Below are 23580 nucleotides of genomic sequence, written 5' to 3'. Positions count from 1 at the left end.
TATTACTAAAAAAGGACAGATACCTGCACAGGGCAACAAACTAAACTTTTATTTGCCCTTTTACCTCCACGTTACTCATTTGAACCATGAATAAAGTCCTTTGAGTCCTGCAGCTGCCAACAATTGACAATATAAAGTTTACATGCCATTTACAGGGGTTTAGACATGAAAAGGAATAGTTTGACATATTGAGAATTATGCTTAATCGCTTTCTGCCGCAAAGTTAGAGGAGGAGATCAGTCCCACGCTAGTGTCTCTACGGTAAATATGAAGCTACATATACAGCCAGTTAGCTTAGTTTAGCACAAAGACTGAAAACAAGGAGAAATAGCCACCAAAACCTAGTATGTTATATCTATATCTACAAAAACGTGTACAAGACATTTTGACAATTTTACATGGGTTACATACTATTATGGACTATTTCTTGGCCAGATTAAAGAAATGAGAAATAGCGCGTTAATAAATGAGTTTTAGAGTTGCAAATAGTTAGATAGTAGATGTTTTTATGTTTGGTCAGAGGCAGGCTGTTTCCCCATTTCTATTCTGTGTGCTACGCTAAGCAATCCCACTGCTGAATGTAGCTTCATATTTAACGGACAGTTTTGAGAGTTGTACCCAGGGACTGAAGTGAACTTTTGTGGCCACCAATGGCAGACTTGGTTGAAATGTGAAAGAACAACAATGGCAAAAAAAAAAAAAATAAAAAAAAAACTACTCTGAATCATTCAATTCTCATTGGCTGCCAAGGTGGCAGGTAGATTGACAGTTTTAACCGCCAATGGCAAAATTCACCTGCATTTGGTGCGTGGTCGGGTGTTAATTTCAGGTCCTGGTTGTACCAACTAATAGTAAAACACTTTGTAAGAAATTAAAATGTTATACCCCACATGCTTTTTGACAGAGGTTTAAAACTGTTGACAGGACAGTGTAGTATTGTACCTTTGCGCTTCCTCACTCTGATGGGAAAGAGCTTTCTGCCATTAATGTAGATGAGGAGTTTCCCCAGGACACACAGCGAGTGGACAAAGAAGGCATATTCAAGCTCTTTTCCTGTGTAAACACCCCTTGGGGAGGAACCTGAAACATTAACAGAAAACAAGCATTTAAAACTTGTCTGGACTTTTACTGTATTCATATTTCCAGTTTCCATGTGGTCAAAATATTGTTGACATTAATCAAAGACGCTGGAAGAAGTAAAGCTGAGAAAAAAAAAAAACAGTGTAAAGAAGGTAAAAGAACGTTATTTTTCTATCCAATGGCATACCAACTGTAGACAACTTGTTAGATAGATTGAAAATGAGAAGGGTTGAAGTGGTAGAATCGGATTGCATGGCCAAAAATAACATCCACAATATAAAAAGGTAAAGAACTGATTTGTAAAGACGCCGTTTGTGTTGGAGATATTTCATGATTTCATGAGTCGAATATGAAAGAAAAGAAAAAAAATGAACTCTGCAATATTCTAGTATGCCAACTACTATTTATTCCAATGCTGCAGCGAACAGACAGTTTAGTGACATTTCATATCTAAAGCTTCTGTTATAGAATGAGATAAAGAAATGAAAAATGTCTGTGGCAACCTCGGGGTGCAGAAAATCCAAAAGAATCACATTTAAGAAAAACTCTTCTTTTATGAGGAGTGTATCAGTGACGGGGGTCGGCGCATCTCCACTCATCAAAGACAAGGTCAAAATGTTCAGTCTCGAGCAGCCAGCTGGCTTACAGGAGATAACACACCAACATTCCCTTACACCCCAAATCCTGCTGTATTCACTCTCATTTATTGAATTTTCTTAATTAAAAAGATGCAATTTTACCATCCATCTATATAACTCTTAATGTTAATTTTGCAAATACTGTAAACTAACAATTGCTTGTATTTTTTGTTGCAAGGTATTAGTGATTTTAACAATCTAACCAATGTCCGCAACTGTACCTACAGCCTGAAAATGAGATGAGCAGCAGAGCCCACACCCCAGCCGCTGCTAATGCACCCCAACACTTTACTATATACATTTAACTTGTTGTGGAATACCTTTCTATTATTTCCTATCTATTATCATCTTGTTTTTATATTCTTATCTTATCTATATTGCTCTAACGTAATTACTTTGTATGCCTACAATGACAAAGTATCTTATGGAACCCATAGATAACATAACTGTACTATGTGCCTAAGTAAGCCTGGTACATGTCATGCCAAATTGAACCCAACATTATATTAGTCTTATGTTTTGTAATAGTGGCTTTCAGACGTACCTTTTTATCATATTTGTACACCTGCCTCTGTCTTGTCTGCTTTAACTTCCGCTTAATCATTTATTTAGTCATGTCTTTATTAATTTTTCTACCTTTAATCATTCCCTTCTCTCCATTACTATCAACTTTTTCTGTCAGCTTTTGTTTCTCTTTTTTCAGTCACATTTCTTCTTTGGATTGTTTTTCTCGGCATTCCTCCGTTTTAATGACAGCAGGAACAGCATGTGCACATTAAGGAAACTGAATAAATGATGACTGCAAAGTCTAGGTACAAATACATTTAACACCCTCAGGCTTCAAATGAAGCATTACATTCTCATTAGGCTTTCACAGTAGTTCAGCCTGAGTGTATTATTTCTTTAGGTTTGTTTCAGCGGACACAATAAATCAACATTACTGCAAATGTGCTGCTGTTTACCACAGAGAGAGTGAGAGTGGAAATTGGTATTCAGATATGCCTGAGAAAGTACATTAACCATTTGAAGTACCAGTGCTCGGCTGCTCCGCTGACTGGGGATCAGTTGTCTCATTTGTGAAGCGTTCACAGGATTCACTGTAATGGATACACTGCTGAAGGGCTGCTACAATCTGAAAGAAAAAAAAAAATAATAAAAATGAAAATATAAAAACAAATACCTGATTTGTCTGAATGACATGACAACTACTCGTCTCCTGTGACAAATGTGGATGCTGCTAGGAACAGGCCAAAAAAACAACAGGCTTAATAAGATATTACGTTCAGAATGTCAATGCAACCTTCTCTTTCTGGACCTCTCAATCAAGAGTTTGAAGAGATGAACTATTCGTTTTAATCTAAATCCACACACTGTAGGGAATTTTAAAGCACTGCAATGCAAGAGTAGTTTAGGATTACAGTGCTTTGGAAGAGTTATTGACACTTACTTTAGAGAAAGTTCCATGGGTGATTCCACAGTAATCCTCTCTAAAGTCAGAGTGAGAGTTGAGAGGGAGGTTCACGATTAAACAATCAATTCTTAAATGTCGAAGTGACACTCAACTCTTGTGCCCCTTTGCCTCAAAGGCTCCTATATTGACCTTCACCGTTTGGCTGTGTGAATTACACAGATCCCACAATGCATGGGCATGAATAATAACGTCACTGTAGGTTCAGTATTAGGGCTGCAACTAACGATTATTTTCATTATCGATTAATCGTTAGGTCAGTAAAATGTCAGTAAATTTCTTGTTTTGTCAGTCCAAAACCCAAAGATATTCAGTTTAATATTATATAAAACAGAGAAAAGCAGAAAATATCCATATTTGACAAGCATAAAACTGAAGAATTACTTTAATGATTAATCAATTATCAAAATAGTTGGAGATTTTTTATTTTTTTTGTCGATCAACTAATTGTTACAACTCTAGCAGGCATCAGTCACTTTTAAAAAATCCTTACCCTTCTCACCACCTGTTGTTATTCTGAAAACCTACAGTATATCTGGTACAGTAAGGGTAAGAACTATGAGAGCAAATTCAGCAGTATGTAAAATGCAGTGAGGAAAAACATTTCCAGCTGGAAATAGGACATCATTAGCCTCGCTGTGCGAGACCGTTAAGTCTCTGATCTTGAGCGAAGCCCAGTTTTCCACTTCATGTTCCATTCAGCATTGGTTTTGAGGCGGGTTTAGGTGGTGATAGACAGATGGTTTATCCAATCAGCTAACCAGTATTTTCAGACAGCGGTAGCCCTAATTCTGTTAGCCACTCGCTAATGCTTTTTTCTCTTGGATCCTTCTTTTGGAATATGGACCGGCAACCTGAAATGGTGCCTTTTATTCCTAAATTCTTGTTACACAAACGGCAAATATCCTTTACCGACATGTCGCTTGCTTGCTGAGCTAACGAGCTATGCTTTGCCTGCAGCAGCAGGGGCTTATGGTTGTATTTTCATACGCTTCGTTGATCTGATTGGTTGATTTGGCCCGTCTATCACCAACATAGGTGATAGACAGATGGTTTATCCAATCAGCTAACCAGTATTTTCGCCCCTTCCCAAAAGTTCTCCAACGGAAAGTTCCCAGATGGATATGCCGAGCAAATGCAAAGCAATCCATCTGGCGGAGTCAGGTTAGGACATCATCTGCCTCAAAGAGTAACTGAATTTGTACTTTTGCAGTTCGATTGGCCTGCAAGCATATCTGAATTTGTTCCAGATCTCTACCTTTTGCTAGTTCATTTTGTCTTTCTTGAATGCACCCCACAGTGCAATGGTTTTGGTGCCTAAATTATGTTGTTTGTCTTCTGAAAAGACTTTTCATGCTTGTTTCTCCACGATATCAGATGTTTCAGAAGTACACAGGAGTCAGTGAGCGATATTGATCAAGGATTAAATCACTCACCAGAGACTTGTATTTTCTCTCCAGGAGTCTGAGAACCACAGTCCTACTGTAGTATCCATGCTGAGGGAGAAGGAGCCAGACCAGGATAGAAGAGAATATATGAGACAGAGTACAAGAGAGAAAGACACTATGAGCAACACATGAACACAATAGTGTATACAAAAATCTGCCCAAATTAAAAGCACCTGTCCTGCAATACATACCATCCACTTTTTAAACCACGTAGCTTTAATATCCAGCAAGGCCAGTAGGTGAATGGGTTCCAGGGCCTTCTCTGTCCCTGGTGAGGCTGAGCCATGTTCATGATGGAAGGACAGCAGGGAGAAGGTGCTCTCTATAATGTCCTCCATATATCTAAAGCAATGTAGAAAGAAGACTAAAACAAATGTACTGAATGTATACAATCGTTCTAGACGTAATGAAGGAAAGTACATTCGTACAGGGATAAAACAGAGCGTGGGCAGCTAGATATTTGCACCAAATTCCATGTTGGATCTCTTACATGGTATTATTATTTATTTTGCATCACATTTGTATCATAATTCAACTTGAGATGATTTGTATGTGGGGACAAACAAGTAAAGACAGACCTGCCAACCCTGACTACATATTGGTGCAAAAACTCACTTCTCAGGATGGCGGATCCAAAAGGTTGTCACCTCCTTTTGAAAGTCATTCATCAACCGAATCTGAAGCAGGAGACAGAGAGAGAAGGATATTATGTGTTTGCATGGTTTGGTAATACACTTAAAATAGTACAAGATTAAATGTGCTGTACCTGTTTGAGAAGACGACTGATCTCAGGTCTGTTAATGTCAATGGCAGCTGAGGCAGTCGGAAAGCTTAGCTTGTGAGACAGAAAACTTGACTCCACACTTTTAGCTGCACATCAAAAAGAAAAATATAATAATTACAAACCATGCATTATAACCAAGATAATATCGCCATTCATATACATAATGCTGCATATACACAATGCAATACACATTTACAGGATACATTTGCAATTAAAAAAATTATCAAAAGATTATTTGAAAAACTAGATAGCCCAATTGAAAACTGTCAAAATCAAAGCTTGTGAATTATTTATTTAGTGTGAAAGATTTCCAATAATTTCTACTATCAGTTAATTCTGTAGCAGGTGGATATCTCAAAATCCTTCTATATAAAACCAAAACTACAGGATATAGTCTGTATGGCTAGATAATACTAGCAGTATGGGGCTGACCCTTTAAAATGTAATTGTTATTGATAAATAATTTGTCTATGTTCAGTTCAAACATGAAGGTGCTGCACTATCACTCAGTCCATTCAGAAGGGCCTACCCAAGCTGGTGTAGATCTCTCGTGTCACATTTAGTGGAGAGGAGGAGAAGATTTTAGCAAAGAACTGCAGTACATTATCCTGATGGAGATACGGGGGGAGAAGCATAAGTTATCAGCGCACACAATCATTATTTATATATATAAAAATCAATGATACCTGAGAGACAAGATTATCATAAAAAATATTTGAAGCCTCTACTAAGAATGGCCTGCATATTTGCACTCAATTAGCTGTCAATCATTAGGGACAACAGTGTTATCTTGTTTTCTCTAATTAAAACCGGTGTGGCAGGATTGCACGTGGGCTGATGAACATTAACTTTTCGGTGTTTGTTATCATTAATAATAAAGCCTGAAATTGTTCATTAAAAAATTACATGATTATTGATTCATTTGTTAATGGATGAAATGTGAATTTGGAGATGAGGCTGCTCAGGAGGACTCACGCTGAGGCCGGGGTCGGTCAGAGCTGCACAGAGGTTCCTGCGCAGGCTGCTCCAGCTCTCACAGCTCAGCACGTCAGACGGAGGGGCACAGCAGAGGGCCTGAAGAGCCTGCCAACGCACCTACACACAAAGTTACATCACTTCACCTGGACTACACTGTTAATCATATTCATATTTATGGCAGTGATTTCCAACTTTGTGGCTTGTGTTCTTTGCACCAGATGCATACGTCTACATCTCTATGGATTTCAGACAGTGACAGACTGGTAATCTGGCATTTGGGCAAATGCCAGAGGGGCCGCGGGCCCTCATGGGCCGTTTGGGCCAGCCGGCCAGCCAGAGAGCCACTTTATCAAAGCCATGCGGCCACGTAATTGTAAACAGCGGCCCATATAATTTCTCTCGGCCCCCTTTCAAGCATCAATAATAAAGCTTGATGGCCAAATGATAACCAAACTTGTCCAAATCCTTCACAGCTAGTAATGATGTAATCTGATCAGTATTTATACCACATATGAGTCTCTCGATATCACAGTCATGGTTAGCCTCTACAGTCACAAACTTATACATTATTAGTCTGTATTGTTTTGTAGCAAAATTACTTATTATGATCAGATGTTCATAATCGTAAACATGCATGGTTTGAAATAAAACAAATCTACCTGCATTTCTTTTATTTGAATATTTGTTTGCAAAAGTTAAAATCAAGCAATGCCTTCTGGGAATTTCAAGACAGAATCGAGAAGCGTCTTTATATACAGACAAAAAAATTAATCGAGGTATCAAGCGACGCAAGGGGAGGGCAGAGAAAAAGAGAGAGAACTATAAGAGAGCACTGTTGGCTGACGTTAAAAATGCTGCAAACTGACTTGTAATTGACTGATTTGTTTTTAACATCAATGTGCAGCTTCAGCTAGCATTAGCACTATATCTGAGCTAGCACACCAGGGAGAAAGACAGGACAGTGAGTAATATGAGGAAGAACAAAACGAGCAAGAGGAGGATGAAGAGATAACAAATCTATGGAACTAACCAACACAGAACAACAAGCCTGCTGTGGGTCTGAATGTGGATTACCAGAAGCAACAGAGATGGCGACCAACGCTGCAGGAGGGAGTGTAGGTACAGGAAGTTTGGCTACTTCAGAATATTATATTATTATGGAGCGGCTGGCTCTGATGATTGATTGATTGATTGATTGATTGATTGATTGATTGATTGATTGATTGCTTACATACATACATACATACATACATACATACATAGGTTTTTTATAGCATGAGAGTTTACGTTTACCATCACTGGGGCTATCAAAAGTGCGTGTTCTTTCCGTGCGTCAAAAGTTCTATCTGCGACCCCTCCCGCCCCTCCCCCCCCACAGGTGGGCCGCTGGTGGGTGGAAATGCCAGGGCCGTTTTTTGTTCCCAGTCTGTCACTGATTTCAGACCTCTGAATCTGAATTTTTTTCATCTAGGTTGGGTGTTGTTTCCATTAAGGGTGATTTTCACCATTGAGTGAACCAATCAATCAATCAAAACTTTTCATGAACTTTTCATTCATGAAAATGGCAAAAACCATGGATTACATCGATACAGCTGCACAGGTTATTGTAAGTTGACTTACAGAAATAACTCAAATCAACATATTTCATTGATATTTTTTTTAAGATTATTTTTGGGGCATTTTCGGCCTTTATTTTTGACAGGACAGATGAGGACATGAAAGGGGAGAGAGAGGGAGAACGACATGCAGCAAAGGGCCGCAAGTCGGAGTCGAACACCGGCCCACTGCGTCGAGGAGTAAATATCTATATATCTATATATGGGCGTCCGCTCAACCAACTGAGCGCCGCCCATATTTCATTGATATTTAAATAATATGAAAATGTTAAATTAACTGTTCCTAGCAATCACTACTGCAGCGTACTGACAAAAACTATGCAACAGTAACATACACGATCATAACGCAAGTTCTACCTCTTTGGGTCTGCTGGAGTCAAGTTTTTCAGCCAAAGCTTGCAGCTGCTCTTGTCTGATGAATGCATAACTCTAGAAAGGAAAAAGACAGATCATTATTATCCATCATAAACCAAAATAAAAAGAGCTCTCATTGATCAGACAATCAGACAAGGTTGACAATCACACAAGTGTTTAGGGTACATTGGGTGGATCTACCGTAGGCTTTGCACTACGGTCAGTCTTCCTTGGAAAGGAACAAACTTCCCAATCAATTGTGACCAGTGCCATCCAGAGACTGGAGCTAAGATCTTTGCAATCTTGGCACTTTATGAGAGTCATCAAAAAACAAATCTAAAAACTATAGGTAAAGGTAATAAATTAATACGATTTAACAATGTATTGCCACCAGAGTGCATTTACTGTATCTCTAACCTGATTGAAGGAGGAGTCACTGTCAGAACAGTTGTCAATGTACTGGCTGTTGGACTGATTGTGCTGCTTCTCTCGATGCATCTCCTCCTTCCTCATCTGGTCCTCCTCAAATTTGTTGATTAAAGACTCCACCACTATGGTCATGGTGTTTTTCAAGGTCTGCATCATCTGCTGGTACCTGTAAGAGAGAAAGTGCATCACTGCATTATTAGTATCACTTTGTGAAAGAATTGTTTAGCTAAACACATGCCATAAAATCTGCTCTGTTTTTAGGGGACTTTAGGGGATTTCAGTTTAGTAATATGGAAAAAGCAACAACATTCTTATTTTTTCCAGAAAATAAAATACTGGTGTCAGTGACAAAGGAAAACATCAGATACTTCAACAACGGCTCAGTTGCATTTTATTTTAGTAAGAAATTGGGATTCTCTCTCTCTCTCTATTGAGCAGGGATCTTCAACAGGGGGTCCGGGATCCCTGGTCCTCAGAGTCAATGCAGGGGGGCCTCCAAAAGTTTTTTTAAAATTTTTTTTATTAAAACATCTTAACATGAATCCTACATATTATTAGCAAATATAAATCTCCACTGCTTACGGGCCTATAGGTAAGGTAGTCACTAAGGCCATCCACTGATACAGTGAATCCTAAGGATTCACTGTGCCACATGTATGTGTAACATTAAAACTTGATTTATAAAATAATGCCAACAATTATCAGGCTATGTTAACAGCTTAGTATTCTATGCAAAAAAAAGTTATATATAAAGGCTTTAGGCCGCCCTACACGTTTTTGTAAGCCCAGTTTAATATGCAACTTCATTTTATACAATATATGCAGTAGGGGGTCCCTGCTCCATCTCTCTTTCAGGTTAGGGGTCCTTGGCCTAAAAAACGTTGAAAACCACTGCTCTAGAGGGTTGCATATAGGTTACAAGGATAATAATGGAGCATAATCATATTCAATCAGAAATGGTCTTTACTAGGAAAACAAGCTCAGAGGAGCTACACTTACTCAGCTGAGTCTCTGGTCCTCTGGATGACAGCGTGGATCAAGGTGTCGTGACCTGAGCCTATTGCGTGTTGTCCATCTCTTCTGGTCAAGTTCTTGGTCTCTTCTTCCACCACAGTACCCAGCGAACTCTCCACGTACTGACGGAGATACTTGACAAACTCATAACTGAAAGGAGAGCAATGACAGAGTCAGACCGACTGTATATATACTGTACATCAAATCAAAACACATAAAAAAATACTTTTAAACCAGACCTTTAAAGTTGAATCTATACTATCTGAGTCTGGTGGCCTTACTTGTGGAAGTTCTTGTCAGTCTCCTCCAGGTGAAGGAGGATCTCTTCAGCACATTCGGTCGATGGAGCATCAGAGATCTTGTCGTTGATGCTTTTAAGAAGCTGCTTCAGCAGGGACTGCAACTCCGCTTCATCTTCAGCTGACAACTGAGACATCTCTACCGCTGGACCTTAAGATGGGACGGAATAGAGTGATAGGTTGTCTAGGCTTAAAATGTGCAACTTTTTTGGCGGTAAGGGGCCAGTTCCCAGTGTAGCGCTACCCAGGCTTTGACAAAAGCATGTTTATTTGAGTTTGTTTTCCTTACAGCCATAACTAACTCTGACCCACTTACCACTTCAACAAAACATAGGCCCACAATCTCAATGACAAAGAAAACAAGACAGGAAGAAAAAACAAAAACACACACTTAGCTACCCCACATATAAAACAAACAAGCTCAACCTTAGGGTCTTCATATCTGATCTTCTAAATGAAATATGGTAAATATAAACACACATACACATTTATGATACATCATGATATATTCATGAAAATATTGGTTGAGCTCTATCATATTTTACCCTTTAACAATTGAAACTTCAGCAACACGATCAGGACCTTTAGATTTTAAACACTTTAATATGTCCTAATGTTCTAGCTATGCATTGTATAGCATATCAGTTTGGAACGTGAGTTTTGCCAGTTAATCACCAACAGGTGTGATGATTGGCTACCACAGTGGCTCAAAAGTGGAAACCAACGCATCATATTTCACGAGGAACGGTCTACACTCAATAATTCAAATACAAATCTAACAACAACAATTATTTGATCTATGCTGTATTACCAAACTGACTTTTTACGTAAGAGCTTGACGCTGCTACAGTTAGCTAGCTAAATGCACTGTTAACACAGCTAACATTAGCTAAAGGCAAAACTGCCCAATTTTAACTGAAACCGCAGCTGAGAAAAACACAAAAACCTCCCCTTGCACAAACCAACCACCCAAACAGATAGACATCGTATGCATTATATTTTAAACCGGTCACCTTGTTTTCAGACTTGCAAAAGCTTTTCATCCAAGTAGCATATTGGGAACACAAGCCAGCGAGTGCTGCGTCTCTATGGAAACGTCCACTTAGCGTTAACTGCAGTGCATTGTGGGATGAAAGAAACTACACACTGCCTTTTTGAGCGTCGGAAATTTGGGTTTCACATGTAAAATACATAGCTAAAGGTTAAATAGGAAAGTAGAGATATGAGATATGAGCGATATGTGCTTTAATTAAGTCACGGTATGACTACTGTAATTCCCTGTATTTTGGGCTGACGCATTCCCCCCCTTTCTCGATTTCAAATGGTTCAAAATGAGGCTAGACTTTTAAGTGGAACAAAGAAAAGACAACACATCACTCCTGGGAAGCATACAAGATGAAAAATAAAGATCAAGCGCTGCATCAAAATTCAATCAGTAAGTTATCAGTGTGAATACAGTGTAAAGTACTACTCTTGAGTGTGACTCCTGTTATTCGGCTTTTCTCATGTGGCCTTGAATGCAGCACCAAACGCAATGTTTTGATCCTTCTTCTACGCAACGTTAATCTACAGGAGACATCGCTGCCTGCTGAAACGTCTGTCAAACCGCCTAGCTTTATTATAAATGTACTATGTGGTAACAGCTACACGTTTAATTCACACACCTGACTTACCAGTTAACGTTACGTTTAGAAATCACGACGTTAAGCTTTTAAAGCTTAATAAGCTTTAGTTAGCAGCAAGCTAGCATCAGCATCATTTGTGACGACTATGGCGGCAGTTGACAGCTTTCAGTTTTTGTATAGAGAAGTTTCTCGGTCATGCAGTCCTTACTTGGAAACCCTGGCCCTGGTCGGTGCTCTTTACACGGCCAGAAGGGCAATAATACTGCTGAGAGACTGCTGCGCGTTGCTCAGGGTGCATTTCCTGCCAAGAATGATCCCGAGTAAGAAGCTGACCCAAATATTTGGTGACTGGGCTGTCGTTTATGGTAAGTAGGATGCAGCAGGTGATCACAGCAGAAGAGTGCATCACGCTGTAGGCTACATGTGTGTGACAGAGAGGAGAGTCAGTTCCATGCATTTTATGTTAGTGACTTCACATCTTTCAGTGAGATTTGGGCATCAAATCACCATTATTTATCAAGCAAAAACTGGTTACATCTTCTCAAATTTCACAATTTGTTGCTTTCCTTTGTTTGACATCACTTTAAATCAATATATTGGGTATTCAACTGTTGGTGGCACAACACAAGAAATCTGACATGTCATCCTGGGCTCTGAGACACTGAAACAAGACATGTTTTACTTTCTAACACTTTGTAGATAAAATGAATAATCAAGACCTAAATCAAGTCAATAATTGACAGATTAATCTGGTTGCAACCCTCAATATAACAAACTTCAATCAGATTTAGGTGTCACACCGACCTAATGACGTAGCTAGGATGGCTAACTAGGTCCTCCAAATAATCATACCTTTCATTATTTATTGATTAACCTGTCCGTCTCTTGTAGTTTTGTTTAGTCAAGTATTCAGGGTGTGCAAAATTTGGCAAAATAGTGAAAATGCCAGGGATGACATTTGTAAATTGTTTTAATCACCCAACAGTCCAAAACCCAAAGATATTCCTTTTACAATGATATAAAACAGAGAAAAGCAGCACGTTTATTTTACTTTTGAGAAGCTAGAACCAGCTAATGTTTGGCATTTGTTCCTGATAAATGATAGATATATGAACTCATCAAAATTGGTAATTTCTTGGCGATCAACTAATCAGCTTAATATTTTTTAGTAACAAAGTAAACTTTGTCTAATGTTTTTGAGGCCATACTGATGTTACTGTGTGGTAGCTCGCTGTTGTATATCCTCATTTCTTCCTATCATGACTTCCACTGATAATATTGTCCTCTCTCCTGTCAGGTGCAGCAGAGCCTGTGGCCAAAGCCTATGCAGAGGAGCTGGCCAGACATGGTATCAGCATTATCTTTGTCACAAAGGACCACACCTCCGTTAGAGACACCGCTGCATCCCTCTCCCATAGCTACGGAGTGGAAACGGTTGTCATCCTAGCTGACTTCTCTTTGGACCCGGCAGCCAGCAAGTCCATCGAAGAAGCCATGAGGGGTAAAGATATCGGCTTCCTAGTGAACTGTGTGGAGTCTTTGTCTCCCCCGCAGAGCCTGATTGAAATGCCTGAGCAGGCTCTGTTGGATTTTGTGAATAAGAACGTTGCGGTCGCTACTCTGATGACCCGGTTGGTGCTGCCAGGGATGCTGGAGCGCAGCAGGGGAGCTGTGGTCAATATATCATCGGGGGCTTGCTCCAGACCCCTACCTGGAAGAGTGACCCTCACCGCCTCCACTGTGAGACAAAACACTGATGATATCTGCCTCAAAGATATACATCTGTACCCTCCTACATATATTTTCCACAGCAGACTTTATGATTTGCCATTGTATGAAAAGGCTATTTGTAAAAGGGTTAGGGTTAGTAGTTAATTATAAATAAAAAATATTCCAAAAAGGTCTAATAACGCTAGCATCTTCAAGCAGAGAAAACTAAGTTAAATCAACTAAAATATAAAAGTGCTCATATTATGCTCATTTTCAGGTTCGCACATGCGCAGTACCTAGGTAAGGACTACTAGCCAGTCAGAAGCAGAGTATGAGGGCTAGGCGAGCATTATAACGTGTGTTACAAAGTGACCACGTTCGTCACAGAAGTAAAGACTGGACTACAACAGAGCAGTTGGTGAACAGTGTTTTCTGTTTGAGATGGTAAGGCCCTTTGGGGGGGACTTTGGGCTTTTTCACTTTGTAAACCTATAACTTACACAAAAAAGATACATAACAGAATAAAGGAAAGGGGAAAAAGCCAAAAAGCATAATATGAGCACTTTAAGGGTAATGTGTCAGGGCTAACATACCCACAAGCAAGACTGCATCTCTTCTCTAGCTGTCATTCTTTCTTCTTCTGCCCACTAAGTAAAAACATAATCGCAATCACATTTTTCCATCCTGACTATAATCCTCTTTCCCTTTCTTTTCCTGACATTTCAGGGCTACCTGGATCATTTCTCAAGAGCTCTTCACCTTGAGTACGGCGGCAAAGGAATCTTTGTCCAAAGTCTAATTCCTTTCCAGGTAGATGCTTGACATGACCATTAACAAGTAGGGCTGTGTACTAGACTTAAATCCATTTTTACTGCACCAAAATGTGTCAAACACTGAAAGCTGGCATCAAATTTCGATCATGTCAGATTCATGATCTTGTTTACTTATTCTGTGATTAGTTAGTTTCTGGTTTTAATCAAAATGTTGACAATTTGAGACCTTTTAATTATATAAAAGTTATATAATTTATTGTTAACATTTGAGAATTTTGCCTTCTTTTGTTAAGTGAAAATAAGGGTTTGTAGAAAAACATGTTTATATTCCTCATGGTAAGTAAGGTATTGAAAATTGTTTTGGAGTCATTACTAGGGCTGCAAATGAGACAGAAAATGTTGATCAGTGTTTTCCAAAGGACAATATGAAGTTATTAAATGTCTTATTTTGTCCACAAGTCACATATTCAGTTTACTGTCACAGAGGAGTGAAGAAACTAGAAAATATTCACCCAACATCTCTAAGCAATGTTGGGTCATGGCACTTCTTGTTGACGTTCGGTTCAGTTCGGTTATTGGCTGGAACGCTGGAAGACGTTCCAGCCAATAACGTTTGTTATGTTGTATGGTGCAGGTTGGCACAGTTTGTTTTTGTTGCCGTTTGTGGAGCCTAGGCTGTCTACAGAGGCCGCGTTTTTTACAGTGTGTTCAGGAGACAGGCAGCTCACGGATAGTGAGGAGATGTTTTCTGTATGTGACAAAAAATGTTGTAGCCTAAAAAACGTGTGACATCGCTTAGAGCACCTTTTAAGAACCTTTATTTTTACTTCCTTTTTTTTTTAATATAAAGAATGACCCAAACCCAATAATCGATTCATCTTTGCAGCTCTAGTCATTATTGAAACTCAAGTATTGTATCAGAACAAGTTTTTTGTGAAGCACATATTATGAAATGTGCTCTATAATTAAAGGTCATTATTTTTAAACCCCTGTATATCAGTGCTTTAAATACAGCATGTGTGTGTTTGTGTAACCAGATAGCCTCAAGTGAGCAACAACCATCATCATCATCGACACCATTATCCAGACAGGGCTGGTTCATACCAAAGCCAGAGGTTTATGCCCGCCATGCCATCTCCACCCTGGGCGTCTCTAATAGGACCACTGGCTACTGGCCTCACACACTGCAGGTCAGCACAACAAAAGTCATAATTCCAGTTTGTAATTGGCATACTCTCAGAAAGTAACTCTCAGACTATCAAACCTAAGATACATTTCTGTGTGATGATCTGTTTCTCTCTGCTGTTTTTCTTCACAGTACGGACTGATAAGATGTATTCCAGAGTGGATCTGGGTTCTTGGCTCACGTGTGCTAATCAGTTCAAGCTAAGAGCTCACCTCTCCACCCTTCACTAAAGACCCAGTTACTGGATCTTCTTGTTCCTGGAGTCATGTAGTTTTAGTTTCTTGTGCCATTGGTTTAAATTTGGTAAACTCTCAGGCTCTGTTGATGTTGGTAGTTAAGAGATTTTCTTCTATTGATTTGGTATTCATTTCAAGGGAAGCTGCAGTGGAATTTGCCTGAAATAATGAATGAATATGCATATATTACTCCTGTATTACTATATGGTCTGACCAATCTGTAATGTCCTAAATTATCTATAGAAAGCAGACAACCGTGCCGGGTTGGCTCGGTTGGTAGAGCGGGCGCACATGTGGAGGTTTGTTCCTTGACGCAGAGGGTCCAGGGTTCGAGTCCGACCTGTGACGATTTTCCTGCACGTCTTCCCCCTCTCTCTCTCCCCTTTCGTGTCTAGCTGTCCCGTCCATTAGAGGTGGAAATGCCCCAAAAAATGATCTTTAAAAATAAAAAAAGAAAGCAGACAACCTAATGATACATGTTGTAATGGTGGCCAGACGTGAGGTTGGAATCTGAGTTTGACTTTTAGTTAGTATTGTAAACTCGTTGATTAGCATTGGAGCATAATAATCTAACATCATTTGGTTTGGCGCCTGAAATAAAAATGGATAAATGCATTTTATTCCTATGGTTTTAACACTTTAAACTGTTGGATAAGAATGTTTTTCAAATCAGTGTGCCACCAACATGAATCATAAAGGCATGGTTCATTGAATATAAAACTGAATGCACAATTACTTTATTTTTTTACTTTAAATATATTATTTTTCCTTTACCAAAATGGAGGCTTTTCATTGGTTGTGTTTTGTGATTGGTCTGTTTGAAAGCTTATAAGAAGGTCTCTTCCTGTTTTGGAAATTGATTGACTCCCTGCGAAGGCTTGTTTACCGAAACGCGTCGGAGTACTTGAAGATTTATGATGACTAGGCCATAGATAAAGGCTTTGTGTCATTCTAGGAGAGAGTGCCTTGGAGTTTCCTTATTGGTTTCTACTTTATTTTTCTATTTATTTAAAAAAGTTGCACACTGAAATTTTTTTTTTTTGTTCTGCAAAACAGAGCTCAGTATAGAAGCGCAGGTGAGATCAAAAGCCTCACTTCAAATGTTACGTATAAAAAAACCAACAAGAAAGCAATAAGAAAGCACTCTGCAACCATAAAAGAAACATTCATAATCATCATAACATCAAATTCATTTTTGATCTCCAAGAATTCTTTGCATCGGCTTTAACCTGTATCCTGTGTAATCTAATGCTATCCAAATGGGTTTATGTATGCTTTGATGTTCACTGTGCTTTATGAAAAAGTGTTTGCTGACTTTTGACTTTCCAGTCCTTTTGGTTGTACCACTTTTTACCAGCACTGACCATTCCTACAGTATATGGCACACATCATAGAACAAATGGCATTTGCCCCAAACCAAACCCAACATCATTCGGTGTTAACCAGACAGGCTGATATCATAACATAGAATAATTCCTCTAAATATATTCATGTTTTAGTAAGCAAAAGCTGCATAAACCACTAAAGTGTAATTATGATCAATATAACTCAATTCAAATCTAAGAAACATGCTCTTTAAAGGTGAAAAGGACAAATTGTGACCAAAGCAAGTGTAAATCTATATTCTTGCAATGTGAATACGCCTTATAGGCTTATTATTATGCTTATTTGGCTTCTTGGTCCGATCAAAGACTCAGAGTTCAGATAAAACCAAGATGGGCCAGTAGGGTATTATACATGTGAGAGTGTTTACAGCGTGTGTGTGTGTGTGTGTGTGTGTGTGTGGTGGTGATAGCTTTAAGTGTCACTGCTCAGAGTACAACATTCAGGCATCACTAGGAGTGAATTTGAAATATGATTAAGAGTGAGATTGTGATGGGTTTTTTTTGTTGAGAAACTATATTTAAGCTACATTTAGTATATGTAGATATTGCTTTTTAAAAAGTATTTATTTTAAGAAATGTGAACAGATTCAGATATATTGTGTTGAGTGGTTGCTTACACATACAGTACAGTGTATACCAGTGTTAACCTAAATATGATATGTGTCATCAGAGTACAACAAAAACAATAAATCTCATTCTCCTTTCCCTTACTGTCCTTTCTTTTATTTTAATGAATGTTAGTGCCAAAATGTCGGTCTTTGAAGATCAGTCCATTATCTGACTGGGAGTTGTTTCATGTATGTGAAATCTTGACTGATCTATTCGCTGAAGGCCAGAAACGCTCTGCTTTTCTCATAAAACATCAGGATGGTGTAAATCATTTACGTGAACAGACACCATGCCGCCTGCCAGAGTTTACCCTGTGACCCCCTTCTGATCAGCCAGGTCACCGACTGTAAACCTGATAAACACATGAGGTGTGCAGCCAGGGGCGTAGCACCAAATTCTGGGCCCTGTAGAAAGGCATTCTTTATGGGCCCCTCCCTGCATCCACAGCTATTCATTCTAGCATCTTTTTGGGCCCTCCTCACACGAGGGCCCTGGGTACTTGGTCCCATTTCCACCCCCAGTCCGACACCCCTGGGTGCAGTCTGCCCTAAATCCACATGGTGGGCTGATTTAGGAGCATTTAAACACAAAACCACAATCTCACAAGACTGATTTCTTCCAGAGGCATTTAGTAAATGTCTACATGGAATAGGTAAAGTAGTGAAGGTATTCACAAGGTCAAAGAAAATACTCACGTTAATATAAAAATTAAGAAAATATGGTAACACACTTGATAACAAACGTTTATATATACATCATTTTCATACAAATTGTAAAGCCGTGCTGTAAAAATAGGGAGGATCGAGGAAAGAAAGTACAAAATAACACCAGTAAAATCAAAAGTAGCAAAAAGCTGCAGGGCAGGATGGCATGGTGACGCCTAAGCTACAGGATCGCCACATAAAAAGAAATGTTGAGTTAGTTCAGAAGAGTTTTTTTTGCAGCAGCAGCTGCAGTACTTTACTGGGGGGATGAGATGCCATTCTTCCAAATAATATTCCCTCATTTGGTGGTTCTATGGTGGTGAAGCGTACTGCCTTTAACCCAAAATATCCCAAAGGTGTTCATTTACAGTACAGTTGTGATCTGGTGATTGTAAAGGCAACGGAATCGGAATCGCATCATTTTCATACTCATCAATCCTTTTAGTGAATCTAGAAGCAGCTGCATTTTTTTCTCCACTAATTTATACAGGTTTTCCCTTTAATTTGTCAACTTTTTGCAGATAATATGTGAAAACATGAGTCAGTTGAGTGCAGTCCATGTAACTGCAAATCTTTAAATGTGGCCTGTCACCTCCTAATTTCTGCCTTTACCAGCCGCTCAGATTCAGTGTTGGGACTGGAGGTTTGTTGTTGTGGTTAGGATGGTGTCCTTCCAGATAAGACGCAAAAGGAACAATGAAAGGACAGCTTCTTCGCTTTCTCTTTTTGTCGTCCTCCTGAGACATAGCTCTCTTCATCTACCTTTTTTCTCTAAGTTTTTACAACTGGTAAGTTCATTTTTTTAACTAATATATCTGTTCTCTCTGATTTTACCTTGTCAAAAAGGGTAACTGATAATGTACTGTACATGGACTGGAAAAAAATGTAGATTTATGGATTTATTTTGGAATATGTTGGTGTTACGTTACTACTGTATGTAATATTTGTACCATGTACAATTTGAAAAAAAGATGAATATGCATGACATTTGTACATTTGACAGACGTACACACCATAACGAGAAGCTCCAAAAGTGGAGCTGGGTAGTGGATATGACTGCCGTAAGAAGTTACATTCTCAAACTTTCGTTTGAGAAAAGAATTTAAAAAAAAATGTGACTGTGACCATCTGAAGTCTATACAATTAAACTCTTTACAGCTAGCAAACACTCAAACCGTGTAATTTCTTATGAGAATGCTTTTCAAAATATTATTTTGATTACATCAACAGACATTAACAAAAAAAAAAATACAACTTAAGGAGAAAAAGCCTTAAACCATCAAATATCAATATATTTAGAATACATGATTCACTAGGTAAAAGAAACTCTATAAATAGAAAAAAAATGTATGATTAGACTACAGACTAGCAGCCTTACTTATGCAGGCAGGTTGATAAGATTTGCGATGGTTGGTATTAACCAAGGTTAAGGTCTTGGTTTCTAGCAGATAAGTATGTTTTGGAGACTCGGAATCAGCAGCTGTGGCTTCTATCAGTAAACTCACAAGCCTGTGAGAAATGATAAAGTTCGGCCTTGTGAGAGAGTCTGCCTGTTCTGACTTTTACACCTACAATGATTTCCGTTTCACCTTTTGTATAACTGCAAATTTATTTTATTTTATTCATGATTTAAGTTCATTTTACAGATTATCTGTCTGTGAATCATAATGGATAATTTTCACATTCATCTCCACACACAGAAAGCAGGACAACTGGCGACTGCAATGGGTGAATGGGATATGCTGGGCCGCCTGCTGCATAAAGTGCAGAGCAACTCCACGGTGATCGGCAAGGTCTGGCTCACAGTGCTCTTTGTTTTCCGCATCCTGGTCCTGCGCGCCGGCGCTGAGAAGGTCTGGTCATATGTTTACCATTTCAAAACACACTTCACAGGGAGCCCAGGAATAGCCAACAATGTAGGGATTGGGAATGTCTTAAAACTCTGATTGTGTGGTGAGAAAGAAGTGCATAAAAAGACAGAAATGCCAATAAGCACTTCATTTTTATGAATATTTTGAGGTAAAGGGCAGTAAACATTGTCCCTACTACACTTTAAACATTCTGAAGTTTTGTAGTATTATGTTATCATCTCTTCTATCATCTTTTTCCTCTAATCTTGTCTAGGTGTGGGGCGATGAGCAGTCCAACTTTGTCTGCAACACTCAGCAGCCCGGCTGTGAGAACGTCTGCTACGACCTCGCCTTCCCCATCTCTCATATTCGCTTTTGGGTCCTTCAGATTATTGCTGTGGCGACTCCGAAGCTGCTATACCTTGGTCACGTCCTTCACGTGATCCACATTGAGAAGAAGGTGTGTTCGCTGCAGTGGGTGTAGTACGATAGTGTTTCGGGTTAATGCTTGATTTGACAGGTATGCCACACCTGTAGTGGCAGAAGCATGGGCCAGTAATGTAAAAGTGTAGTGTCACTCGTAGTGCCAACCATACAAAGAAGTATCACAAACTCTGCGAACGAATTTAGCTTATTTTAACTCACATTTTTACTGAATGGTTGAGTCTAAGCGAGCCTTTCTCATCAACCCGCCCTTGGGCCCCAATCAGACAGAGCGATGCCAGATGCCCCTTTTTGTTATTCTTGCTAGGCAACCACCAAATCACCTGTCCTTAGCCAACCGTTACTTTTTTGCTGTGAAGTTAAATGACGTTGGGCGCTTATTCGCTCTGAGTTGAAGTTTTGTCAACTCGAGGCGTTCAGTCCGCTCCTTCGATTAATGCGAGGCACCTAAAGCAGAAATAAGCACCGCTCCAGAAAACGCTGTTTGTCTGATCGGCCTTAAAGCCGGGACACATCAGGCCAATTATCGGCCGTGGGACAGTCTGGCGAGGTCAGGGACTCAAATCTGTTCGGTGTGTCCGTCTAGGGGGCTGTCGGCATTCATTTTGGCCGACCTGACATGTTCGGTCGGCGGCAGGGAAGTCGGGACTCACCCGGAAATGACGAGCGGAATGCGGTGACTACAGTCTCTCAAAATCTGATGAAAATCTTTTAAACTGACCTTTGTTGAGCTGAAATGAAGACAGATTCAGCAGCTGCACGGCCTATTTCTCGCATAAAATGTTTTCAGAAACACGTTTCAGTGAACTGTTTTAGTACAATATGAGATCGTATTCTGAACGGCCGCCATGACAGTCTGGCTTTGAATTTCCGGAGAAAACAAACCCATGTGACGCGTTCGTCCAATCAGCTGCCGGTTTTCATTTCTTGGGCAACAATACAGATTAGCGCCGCCTGCTGTCTTTTTGGTCTGTTTCTGTGGCAGTTTTTTGGACCTCGGGGACGCGACTGATCATATCGACGGGGTTTTCTGTCAACGGTCGCCCGTCGGCTATATGTGTCTACACCAGGCAGCAGTTTCCAGTTTTTTTGTCCCCCTCGTGGCAAATGAATGATTAATGTAGCTTTAAATCAATACTTATCTTTCTTTTCAGCACCTAAAACTTACTTCTTGTGGGCTTTAAAGGTAGTTTGGTTATCAAAAAACATACAGACAGTGGATGTGGCTGCTCGACGCCAGTTGGTTTCAAACAATCCCAATGATCAGAAGTTTTCATGGTAGAAATAAATCACCGCTTCCATAAAAACTTCCATAAAACTACGTTTCCAACATAAATCAACTTATCTGCTGATCCCCATATGCTTTTATTTTATATTATGCCCAAATGTTTGCCAAAATCTGGCTAAAAACACAACTTCCAGCGCTTCCAAGTTTCAAGGAGAAAGATAGCACGACACGCACTAAGTGTTTAGGAATATTTTGACCTAACTGTTTGGAACTAAGTGAGTCTATCTCTATCTCATAAATCCCTGAACTTCACACTGCTGAACACATGGTTACTTCCATCTTGCTTCCTTCACCTAATTATTTTCCATACATACTTGCACTGCCTCTAAATCTGTATGCCTTTTTGAGATTACTCTAACATTTCTAACCCTGTTTCCCTGTTCTTCCAATCCAAGATGAAGGAGAGGATAAAGAAGCATGCTGATTTTAGTGACCAGACCAATCTCTTCCTAAGGAGGGCCTACAAAGTTCCCAAGTACACCAAGAGCACTGGCAAGATCCATATCCGTGGCCGTCTCCTTCGCAGTTATGCCCTCCATCTTGTGGCCAAGATCGCCCTGGAGGTTTTGTTCATCGTGGGTCAGTACTTTCTTTACGGCTTCACCCTCCAGACCAGCTACGTCTGCGAGCGCTTGCCTTGCCCTCACAAGGTGGACTGCTTCCTGTCCAGGCCTACAGAGAAGTCCGTCATCATCTGGTTCATGCTGGTGGCGGCGATTCTCTCCCTCGCCCTCAGCCTGGTTGAGCTGTTCTACCTGTGTGTCAAAGCTGTGAAGGAGTGCATGACGAGGAGGCAGGACTACACCGTGACCCCTGTGACACCCCCACTTTCGGAAAGGAAAGCTTTCAAAAGCAGCGATGAGATGATCCAAAATTGTGTCAACCTGGAGCTAGAGCTCCATGGACGAAAGTTAGTGGCGAATGGGGCCATAGGCGGGGTCAGCGAGGCTGCTAAGAATGTATCGTCTGAGGGCAACAACATGGGGGAGGAGGTCCACATCTGACGCATGGAGGCAGTGACGTGGTTTTTACGTGTCCAATTCTCCTGAGTTTCAGGGTTTGTGTGCTTTTTTTTGGGGAGAAGGGAAAGGGTGGGTGGAGTAAATAAAGATGAAGGGATGGGGAGTAGCCAGCTTCTGTAAACAGCACTCAGTCACATACGAAATGTTGCTTAAAATAACTTTTGTGACATAATACAAAAATAACAAACCATATTTTCTTGCATTTGACAGAGCCGTCATTTGTCACATTGTAGATAATTTTTTGATCGATTTTGCTAAGGGTACTTTCTTTGAGACAACGTAACAATTGTGATTCAATAAACCTCTCATATATATACTAATCTGTGTCTGAAGGGTTTTTCTATTGAGAACAGCCTCATCCATCCAAACCTCTGCATTTTATTAATCTATCATACTGTATATAAAGAGCTACAAATACCAAAATCCATACATAGCATTTAGTTAATTGTGTGCTGAAAGAATGATCTTTTAATGCAGTTTTGCTCTATGTAATCATTGTCAGGCCACTGAGAATATGTGAAACAGCAGAACGTATTCAATTAAATATTTTGTTCCTTTTAACCAAAAATGTAATCCACAAAGCATTTTTTCATCAAAAAGGTAACAAGTAAAGCAAATAGATGTCTGGTATTGCTATTAT

At 39.7% G+C, this 23580-nt stretch overlaps 3 protein-coding genes across 6 annotated transcripts in view; 2 read left to right on the top strand and 1 right to left on the bottom strand.

The window, feature by feature from the left end:
- Window positions 1–11215, bottom strand: part of tbc1d32 (TBC1 domain family, member 32) — a 77476-nt gene extending 66261 nt beyond the window's left edge. For 3 of the 4 annotated variants that reach the window (XM_039782621.1, XM_039782623.1, XM_039782624.1), the window contains exons 1-13: window positions 11122–11215; window positions 10091–10259; window positions 9795–9959; window positions 8784–8961; window positions 8370–8441; window positions 6394–6513; window positions 5948–6026; window positions 5401–5504; window positions 5250–5311; window positions 4826–4976; window positions 4623–4682; window positions 2751–2850; window positions 943–1080 (exon numbers count right to left, since the gene is read on the bottom strand). In XM_039782621.1, the coding sequence (XP_039638555.1) occupies window positions 943–1080; window positions 2751–2850; window positions 4623–4682; window positions 4826–4976; window positions 5250–5311; window positions 5401–5504; window positions 5948–6026; window positions 6394–6513; window positions 8370–8441; window positions 8784–8961; window positions 9795–9959; window positions 10091–10245 (1384 nt within the window). In that variant the 5' untranslated portion in view covers window positions 10246–10259; window positions 11122–11215. Of the gene's footprint in view, window positions 1–942; window positions 1081–2750; window positions 2851–4622; window positions 4683–4825; window positions 4977–5249; window positions 5312–5400; window positions 5505–5947; window positions 6027–6393; window positions 6514–8369; window positions 8442–8783; window positions 8962–9794; window positions 9960–10090; window positions 10260–10653; window positions 10695–11121 lie in introns of those variants that run through there. The other variant, XM_039782622.1, reaches the window with a different exon arrangement.
- A 420-nt stretch (window positions 11216–11635) lies between these two features.
- On the top strand, window positions 11636–17728 carry hsdl1 (hydroxysteroid dehydrogenase like 1). The gene is made up of 5 exons (XM_039782636.1): window positions 11636–12098; window positions 13031–13473; window positions 14170–14253; window positions 15254–15406; window positions 15535–17728. The coding sequence occupies exons 1-5, from the start codon at window positions 11879–11881 to the stop codon at window positions 15604–15606; spliced, it is 972 nt and encodes a 323-aa protein (XP_039638570.1). The 5' UTR covers window positions 11636–11878; the 3' UTR covers window positions 15607–17728.
- Window positions 17729–18983: 1255 nt separating this feature from the next.
- LOC120546226 (gap junction Cx32.7 protein-like) lies at window positions 18984–23260 on the top strand. Its single transcript, XM_039781004.1, has 4 exons — window positions 18984–19124; window positions 20037–20189; window positions 20461–20646; window positions 22314–23260. The coding sequence occupies exons 1-4, from the start codon at window positions 18999–19001 to the stop codon at window positions 22920–22922; spliced, it is 1074 nt and encodes a 357-aa protein (XP_039636938.1). The 5' UTR covers window positions 18984–18998; the 3' UTR covers window positions 22923–23260.
- The last annotated feature ends 320 nt before the right edge of the window (window positions 23261–23580 follow it).

The sequence above is a fragment of the Perca fluviatilis genome, chromosome 18 (assembly GCF_010015445.1).
Source record: "Perca fluviatilis chromosome 18, GENO_Pfluv_1.0, whole genome shotgun sequence".
Classification (NCBI taxonomy): domain Eukaryota; kingdom Metazoa; phylum Chordata; class Actinopteri; order Perciformes; family Percidae; genus Perca; species Perca fluviatilis.
Note: the sequence above shows the minus strand (reverse complement) of the source record. Positions and strands in the feature narration are given on the sequence as shown.